Source organism: Anarrhichthys ocellatus, unplaced genomic scaffold (assembly GCF_004355925.1).
Source record: "Anarrhichthys ocellatus isolate YVR2014 unplaced genomic scaffold, GSC_Weel_1.0 scaffold160, whole genome shotgun sequence".
Classification (NCBI taxonomy): Eukaryota; Metazoa; Chordata; class Actinopteri; order Perciformes; family Anarhichadidae; genus Anarrhichthys; species Anarrhichthys ocellatus.
Genome location: NW_022280190.1, coordinates 93,125 through 102,157, shown reverse-complemented (window position 1 = coordinate 102,157; position 9,033 = coordinate 93,125). Strand labels below are relative to the sequence as shown.

The 9,033-nt window shown below is 42.7% G+C and overlaps 2 protein-coding genes across 2 annotated transcripts in view; one reads left to right on the top strand and one right to left on the bottom strand.

The window, feature by feature from the left end:
- Positions 1 to 509: 509 nt before the first annotated feature.
- cldn5b (claudin 5b) lies at positions 510 to 2,107 on the top strand. The gene has a single exon (XM_031878082.1). The coding sequence runs from the start codon at positions 580 to 582 to the stop codon at positions 1,225 to 1,227; it is 648 nt and encodes a 215-aa protein (XP_031733942.1). The 5' UTR covers positions 510 to 579; the 3' UTR covers positions 1,228 to 2,107.
- A 568-nt stretch (positions 2,108 to 2,675) lies between these two features.
- Positions 2,676 to 9,033, bottom strand: part of acads (acyl-CoA dehydrogenase short chain) — a 6,933-nt gene continuing 575 nt past the window's right edge. The window contains exons 2-10 of the mRNA XM_031878080.1: positions 7,673 to 7,833; positions 6,690 to 6,839; positions 6,462 to 6,573; positions 6,116 to 6,267; positions 5,874 to 6,044; positions 4,890 to 5,027; positions 4,125 to 4,220; positions 3,992 to 4,048; positions 2,676 to 3,911 (exon numbers count right to left, since the gene is read on the bottom strand). Of these exons, the coding sequence (XP_031733940.1) occupies positions 3,759 to 3,911; positions 3,992 to 4,048; positions 4,125 to 4,220; positions 4,890 to 5,027; positions 5,874 to 6,044; positions 6,116 to 6,267; positions 6,462 to 6,573; positions 6,690 to 6,839; positions 7,673 to 7,833 (1,190 nt within the window). The 3' untranslated portion in view covers positions 2,676 to 3,758. The remainder of the gene's footprint in view (positions 3,912 to 3,991; positions 4,049 to 4,124; positions 4,221 to 4,889; positions 5,028 to 5,873; positions 6,045 to 6,115; positions 6,268 to 6,461; positions 6,574 to 6,689; positions 6,840 to 7,672; positions 7,834 to 9,033) is intronic.

Genomic DNA, 9,033 nt, shown 5'->3' with positions numbered 1-9,033 from the left:
TACGTATATTTCTGCATATTTACTGCGATCATCTGTTTATAAGGCATTTAAAGGTGTTTTCATCGACTGTTAGAAGATATTTAGGATTTTCAATACTGGCTTTTCAACTGAGAAATGTGGAGGTGGATTCTTCGTTTCCCTTTAACATGATGACATCATATTATTTGCCCGATGTAGACGATGAACTAACTTTCACTTGTGAAACATCTTTTCCACGGAGAGTTGCTCCCTGGGTTGGGTCAAGTTAAGAAGTTGGATTTCCAGAAGGCTCACACATCAGCTGGTGCAGACCGGTGAATACTCCCTCACATCTGTGAGTAAACGTGCACGCGTAAAGTGTGTGTGTGTGTGTGTCACAGATGCTGCAGCTGCTCCTGCAGACCTCGCCTCCTCATTGGCTGAGACAAACATGCAATTCAGCTGCTGATTGGCCCCCAAAAAGTTTGTATTTTGACGGGAGTCCCTTTAAATGGAACGCCCCGGAGCGCACGCTCTCACTGACCGGAGGCAAGGCTGAGCGCGCGCAGAGCATCACCAACCAGAGAAGAAGACCTCATCACCATCATTATCAGGAGGACCATGCTCGCCGCGTGTCTGGAGTTCCTCGGCCTCGCGCTGTGCCTCGCGGGCTCCCTGCTGGTGATGGTCGCGTGCGGGCTGCCCATGTGGAAGGTGACCGCGTTCATCGACTCCAACATCGTGGTGGCGCAGACCATCTGGGACGGCCTGTGGATGTCCTGCGTGGTGCAGAGCACGGGCCAGATGCAGTGCAAGGTCCACGACTCGGTTCTGTCCCTAACGGGGGACTTGCAGACGGCACGCGCCCTCACGGTCATCTCCGCCGTGCTCGGTGTCGTGGCGCTCGCGGTGACGGTGGCCGGCGCGCAATGTACCAACTGCATCCGGGAGGAGACGGTGAAGGTGCGCGTGGTGAACGTGGGGGGTGTCCTGTACATCGTCAGCGGGCTCTTCGTGCTCGTGCCGCTCTGCTGGATGGCCAACAACATCATCGTGGACTTCCACGACCCGCAGGTGCCGCCGTCCAAGAAGCGCGAGATCGGGGCTGCGATCTACATCGGCTGGGCCGCCACCGCGCTGCTGCTGCTCGGCGGGACGCTGCTGGTCTGCTCCTTATCCCGGGGGGCGCGGGGCGCGTACCCGATCAAGTACGCGCCCACCAAGACTATCACATCCAACGGGGAGTTCGACAAGAAGCATTACGTTTAAATAAACTTATTATAGATTTGGGACTTTTGTTTTTTGGAAACTTCTGCTCAGCTTCATTCAGAGCACGTGGCTGTTTATTGGAGCTGCTAACGGGTTTTAATCTGCACGTGACGTCTCACTGGTTCATTAACTAGTGTGCTTTAAAAAAATAATATTTCTCATCTGGCAGGTTGCTCAGTCAGTGCGCGCGGCCTCTGATTGGCTACAGATCTTCATTGTAAATATATTTTTTGTGTTCTCCCAGTGGTCTAGAGAATTGGTCTAGTGTACTGGTCTAGTGTGCTGGTCTAGAGACTGGTTCCCACAGTGAGCAGGTCTTTACAGACCAATGTTGGGATCAAAGAGCTGATTTGCATTTGAGTGTTTTTATACTTCGTCATTTTTGATACGTTTTCTAATAAAGACAAAAAACATTACGTGTCTGTTATTTAAAGGCTGTTATATGCGATATGAAATATAAATATGTTCATTATTCATCATTAAAAGCTGAATATCAGCTCCATAACAAGGTCATTTTGAGTTTCATGTTATGTTTTTTTGAATGTATTTTGTTTTGTTTGACAAACAAAAGAGCCAGAAAATAATCAGGACTCTGGTTCACACGACCTCGATGGAACAATGGAGCCAGCAGACCAATCAGATTCAGGAAGCTTGGCCTGAATCTGGACCAGTGGAGCAATCAGGACCTCACGTGGAACAACAACAAACTAAATCAGGAAACACAAAGACAGACAAGCGGTTGTTCACAGAAAGATGAACAAAAACTTCTAAAAAGTCTGACTTTAACCACAATTAAAATATTTCATGAAGTCAAATCAAAGCTAAAACCTCCTGTTCTTCATGTGTTAAACCTGCATTCTCTCTAGTGTCCACCAGGGGGCGACTCCTCTGGTTGTATAGAAGTCTATGAGAAAATGACTACTTCTCTCTTGATTTATTACCTCAGTAAACATTGTAAACATGAGTTTATGGTCTCAATCTCTAGTTTCAAGTCTTCTTCAATACAGCATGATGTTCATTTAGTACATTATGGTCCATTTAGAGTCACACAGACCATAAAGCAGGGTACATGGTGTAGTGGTGCATGTCAGCCTCTATTGGCCAACAGGAGTATTACAACAACAAACAAACATCCATCTTTTCGTTCAAAGATGAATGAATTAAGATTATCCTGGTAAAACCTTGTTTTTCTCATTAAATCAGATTTAGAACAGTTGGTTTATTAAGTCTATAAATAGGTGTGGGACTTTCTATACGTCTTTAGAGCAAAGTGAGTATTTTGAATCATTTTTATGTCCGATGAACTGATGAAGATGCTACGGAGCACGTTAGCTTCTGCAGTAAAGGAACACCCGAGTTACACCCAAAGAAAACACTAACCTCACTTTGTGGTTCATTACAAATAAACTGGAGTTACTCTGTAATATTGCTTTATAAAAAAAAAAAGATTTCTTGTAATTCTGTTTTTATTATCATCTGCACACAATATATTACATAAAGATATGTACAAGCTATTGAGGCACAAGACGTCTGTGAGTTCAGCCCCAATAAAGACGACGTCGTGTGTTCTTAGTCAAACATCAGAAACCGTCTTCAACGTTCAGCCGACAGACGTCATCGACTACAATCACTCAAGAATAAACTCGCACCGACAACCTGATCATTGAATCAGTAAATCTGGAGTCAATGTGGAACAAGTGCTCACGCTGCAGCGTTATTAAGAGACGACTGTTTTGATCTGTGTGAATCAGAAGTGGGTCACAGAGACCTGAAGGCTCTCCGGCCCCCTCTGCTGGTGAGAAGCTCTCAAAGGAACTCATTTTAAAAGGCTCGGATACAACTTTGTTTTTTAGCTTCTTATTCACATTTTGGCAAATTGTCTCCATTAAAAGTATCCAGAATGATCTCTGATCAGCTCCTGGTAGCAGTGCACACACAGATGTACAGACTACCATCAGAGGATTACTTTGATAATAAAGAACATGAAGATTCTCAGGAGAGTTCTGCAGCTATGAGGAGCATCTTTTTCTAGGATTTCTAATCTGATTTATGGAGTTTTATTGATGACAAATAAACCTTTTAACTCTTGAATCTTGTTGAATTTGTCTCTTCAGTTTTACAGAAGTACAACTACATTATTGAAGTACTGCTTTAAAGTGACAGACGGGGACTTTTAAGCCAATATGTGCAAATTCTCAAAATTAAAAGTATGCAGAATTATCTATTAATAACTTATATTAGTTTTATCTACATCCATGTGTGCACCACAATCACTAGATTACTTTGATCATTAAGAAAACTTAAAAACATGAAGATTCTCAGGCGAGTTCTGCAGCTATGAGGAGCGACGTACTTGCAAAGTTTGAAGTTGTTGTTCTCCGTGTTGAAGATCTTGAATTCCCTTTGAGACACGAGAGTTACTGCAAACCTAAAATCGTCTGAATTCCTCATGAACTTCTGCATCGTCGTCTTCGATCTATAAACCCACAATGCGCTTCTTTATCTGGAGAGATGTTAAATGTCCACGCGGTCTACGGCTGGTACTCCTTCAGCACCTGGCCGGCGATCACCAGCCTCTGGATCTCACTGGTGCCCTCGTAGATCTCCGTGATGCGAGCGTCGCGGTAGTGCCTCTCGGCCGGCATGTCGGCCACGTAACCCATCCCCCCCAGAACCTGGATCGCCTTTTAAAAAGTACAAACATAAGACTTAAAGGTTTCCCTGGAGGCTTTTACGATGAGAGCTCACGGTCTGTTGTTGTTACCTGATGGGAGCAGAAAGTGGCGGTTTCAGACGCTGCTAGTTTGGCCATGGCTGCTTCCTGCAGACAAAAACACAGGGCGGTAAAAAACGTGACGTTTCACTCGTTAAAACTGGTTAAGAGAAGTGGAGCGTACCTTTGTGAACGGTTTCCCTGAATCTCGGAGAAGTGAAGCCTTCCAGATAAGCAGACGAGCGCTCTCTACGGCCACGGCCATGTCGGCCAGTTTGAACTAAAAATACGTTATTAGTGTTTCAACGATTAGACAATTCATCAAAAGTCATTTATGAAGCAAAGACATTGAAACAAAACTGTAGATCTTTGCGTTTCAGATGAAAACTGTGACGGGCATCTTTGATTAGATCCTGAGATCTATTAAACGTCAGAGGTTCAGCATCAGGAGACTCAGAAAACACAAAGACAAGTCAAGATGTTCGGACTTAAGTTCCAAAAATACTGGATCCTACAACTCCCACAATGCAACTGACTGGAAAACAAACATCGCTGTGTTTTCCCGTACTTATATTTGCTATAGGAGGACGAGGAAGAAGAGGAGGTGAAGGAGATGAAGGTGAAGGAGAAGAAGTATAGTAGTTTAAACATAGTAGTAGCCTAATACTGTGCGTCCCGTAGTTTAAAGAGTTACCTGTAGTTTAAAGAGTTACCTGTAGTTTAAAGAGTTACCTGTAGTTTAAAGAGTCGCCTGTACGGCCCGTAGTTTAAAAAGTTACCTGTAGTTTAAAGAGTCGCCTGTAGTTTAAAGAGTCGCCTGTACGGCCCGTAGTTTAAAGAGTTACCTGTAGTTTAAAGAGTTACCTGTAGTTTAAAGAGTTACCTGTAGTTTAAAGAGTTACCTGTAGTTTAAAGAGTCGCCTGTACGGCCCGTAGTTTAAAGAGTTACCTGTATTGCCTGTAGTTTGCCGATCGGCGCTCCGAACGCGGTGCGTTTGTGAGCGTACTCCGCGGCGCAATCCAGAGAAGCCTGAGCGATGCCGAGGGCCTGAGCCGCCACGCCGATACGCCCGCTGTCCAGGGTTTGCTGAGGGACAAAAAAAAAAAAAAAAAAAAAAAAAAAAAAAAAAAAAAAAAACTTACAGTAAAATAAACATACTGTATATTCATGCAGCAAGTCAGTACTTTTTCATTGTTGTGTGTGTGTTGGAGGGCTGACAGTGCAGAGAGGAGACGGTTTTTTTTTGTTTTTTTAGCTGAACAAACTGATTTGTTTGATCTTCTAGAGGCCACAGAATCCAAACGTACTTTAACCCTCGTTAACTCTTTGGAGCCTGTTGATCCTCAGCTCTTACAATAAGGCTATAATATAAAATACAGAACCCTCAGGACAAAAATGTCCCCATAAAAGTAACTTTTTTTAAATATCCTGCAGTCATTGAAACATGAAAATAATAAATTCTGTTGTATCAAGACTTTTAATCTAGAGACCTTTGGTTGTGTTCATAAAGCTTCCTCATACAAAAAAAGAGAGTTGGTCCTAGTGAGGGAACTCTAAGACAACTGTTGTGAATGAAGACGTTTTGTAAGTTCCTGGTGAAGATAATAGAAGTCTACGGTGAAACACTGAAAGGACTCTAAAGACTTTCTGGAGCAGAAGAGAAAATGGTGGAACGACAACGAGGTAGAGAAATATTACGCAATCGCTAACAGATGAGTGTTTGTGGTCACATTTCAGTCCTTTAACGACAGAAATGACATCTGGTTTACGGACGTGTTTTCTAATGAAGGAACTGTTTTATTTCCTGAAACTCTAGAATGTTGATATTCAGGAAGCTGCGCTGCATCCTGTGCTACTTTCATGAGACATTTTTTAGTTGCATTCAGCTCTGATTTTGAAATATAACGACACCGAGTCTTTCTTAAGAAGCACCATGGCGATCTTGAACCCGGCCCCTCGCGGTCCCAGCATGTTGCCCAGCGGGATCCTGCAGTCCTCCAGGATGACGTTGGCGGTGGACGAGGCTCTGATGCCCAGCTTGTCCTCCTTCTTCCCCAGAGAGAGTCCCGGGTGAGGCATCGGGATCAGGAAGGCACTGATGCCCTGCAGACGAGAAGCAGTCAATAGAAACAAACCCACTCCTCATCTCTCAAGGTTAAAGTGCTGCGCCGTGCCTTGTGCTTGAGCTTCTTGTCCGTGGTGGCGAACACAATGGCAGCCGAGGCATCCCAGCTGTTGGTGATCCAGGCTTTGGTTCCGTTCAGAACCCACTCGTCTCCGTCCTGACGGGCCACCGTGGAGGCAGCGCCCGCATCGCTGCCGTTACCTGGAGATTAAAAGTCATAAATCACAAGTCACACAGGTGTAGGGACGGGTATCGTGCTTCATATACGGGGGAAAGATCCACATTTTGACGTTAGCTTCATCATTTGGACCATTTGTTTTATGATCATAACACTGAGACAGAGAGAGTGTGTCTGTGTGTGTGTGTGTGTGCGTGTGTGTGAGAGAGATGTTCACCTGGCTCACTGAGACAGAAGCAGCCCACTTTCTCTCCGGTGGTGAACGGTGTGATCCACTTCTTCTTCTGCTCTTCTGTGCCATTCTTCAGTATCGGTCCGATGTAGAGAGACTGAGAGCAGAACCACAGCTTAGTAATAATAATAATAATAATAATAATAATAATAATAATAATAATAATAATAATAATGACCCCTCACAGGTTCTGGTTCTGCTAGACCCACTCACATTATTAACAGACACCACCACCCCCGTGCTGGCACAGCCTCTGCTGATCTCCTCCATAGCCAGGCTGTAGGCCAGGTAGTCCATCCCAGCTCCTCCCAGCTCCTCTGGGACCTCGATGGCCATCACGCCCATCGCTCCCAGCTGCTGGATCTAAACACATTAAGAACATAAATAAACACGAAAAAAACCCTAAATAATGGCTTAAAAATGATTGGTTCATGGCTTTATTCACAGGAAATAAGCCCGACATTTTTAAAATAAAATTGACAAAAACAACAGTTTGAAGAATAAAACACGCCCCTTATTCATTTTGTTATTATAATAATAAACATATTCATTATATATTTGTTCAGTTAGATTAAAATAGATGAAGTAAATATGGATGATGCACAAAGATTGAGATGTTGGCTGTTTACATGCGAAACATAAATTAGCCAGTTAACTGAAAAAAACATTTATGAAAGACTGGAAGATGTGTTAAAAATAACCTTGAGGTCGCCATGTTGTATTTTATCAACCAGTGAACAGGAAGTGACCATAACTGGACTGAGGAGGAGTGACGTAAAGACGCCATATACGTCTCTGGTAGAGACCTGTCAATCACCGTGTAGCCCCGCCCTAAAGCATCCCCTGCTTTATGGTCTGTGTGACTCTAAATGGACCATAATGTACTAAATGAACATCATGCTGTATTGAAGAAGACTTGAAACTAGAGATTGAGACCATAAACTCATGTTTACAATGTTTACTGAGGTAATAAATCAAGAGAGAAGTAGAGTCCTTTTCTCATAGACTTCTATACAACCAGAGGAGTCGCCCCCTGCTGGACACTAGAGAGAATGCAGCTTTAACACATGAAGCTTTGACTTCACTTGTCAGAACATGGGCAACTATCTCATTGGTTCTTCAACTCATAAGTCACTATTAAAGTGTGCAGCTCTGTGTGTGTGTGCGTGCATGCGTGTGTGTGTGTGTGTGTGTACCTGTTTAGCAGGGTAAGCGTGCTCTTTGTCCAGCTTGCCAGCGATGGGGGTCAGTTCTCGGTCGGCGAAGTCTCTGCAGGTCTGTCTCAGGAGCTGGTGAGTCTCCGGTAGCTCGGCCAGCCGAGACAGACTTCTACGACCAGAGACACACAAGCCGAGAGCTGAGGGAGGGAAACATAAATAGAATGAGTTCAATAGAGAGTCGTCGATGTTTAGTCCAGACTGAAGCATCTCTGCAGCGATTGGCTGGACTGTGATGAAATGTGGATTAAATGTAGTAACTGTGTTGATCCTCTGACTCCTCCTCCGTCATGATTTGTGGGTTTAAAGTATGAAAATAATGCTGCAAGAAATAAAAGAGATACGGATCTCCTTTGAGAAGGAGACCTGGAATATTTTCTATTAATTAAATATATGAAAGTGCATAATTATATAACTTCAGGTTTATTCAGACATGGATTTATGATTATTAGGAATTTCTATTTATTTGTATGAAGAAGAAGAAATAGTGATTAATTTGTTATTTTGAGTTTGTTGAAAAAAAAGGATAATTTTGTTTCTTTTCATACTTTATTCAATGAGACGAGCACTTTGCTTTGTTGTCAGATCACTCATGAAAAAGGTGCACTATTATTTACTTAGTTCATTTAATATTATTATATTTTATTGTATATATTGTGCATTTTTATATTTAATATTTTTTACTTTGCTATTTTTATTGCTTTACCTGCATCTATAAATGATGCTGTAGTGAAAATAATTCCCCTTTAACATTAATAAAGTATCCGTCTCTCTATATCAATAATACAACGTTTTAACGTGTACTGTGATCAGATCCAGTTCCTCTCTCGGGGGATTTGAACCCTCGACCCACTGGTCCGGGTCGTGTCAGCTCACGGAGGCACAGAAATGACACTTTGCGTTTACTGTAATGATTCACAGACTGATCTGATACGAGGTGACGAGGTCACGTTTGATTGTCTGTCAGCACAGAAGACAAAACAAAGAGCAGAGAAACACACAACAGTCATTTATTCAATTTAATGTATCAACAATTAACTGAAGGAGAATAAGTAACACTCTGGGATTTATGACCATAATTACACAAATATATTCACCAGCATATTTTTACATTCTTTGTCCCGAGTGTACTTTGTTGTTGTACTCTTACACCGTATGTGTATTTTGTATGTTTCTTCCTCTAATACTTTGCTTTTAGTACTTTTACTCAGCGGTGGAATTAAACTACAAAAGTACTTCGACATACTTTACTTGAGAGTATTTCCATGTTCTGCTACTTAGTACTTCTTTCACTACTACATCTCAGAGGTACATATTGTACTCTTTACTGTACTACATCT

Coding starts and splice junctions, on each gene's coding strand:
- cldn5b (XM_031878082.1), top strand. CDS start 580: ATGCTCGCCGCGTGTCTGGAGTTCCTCGGCCTCGCGCTGTGCCTCGCG.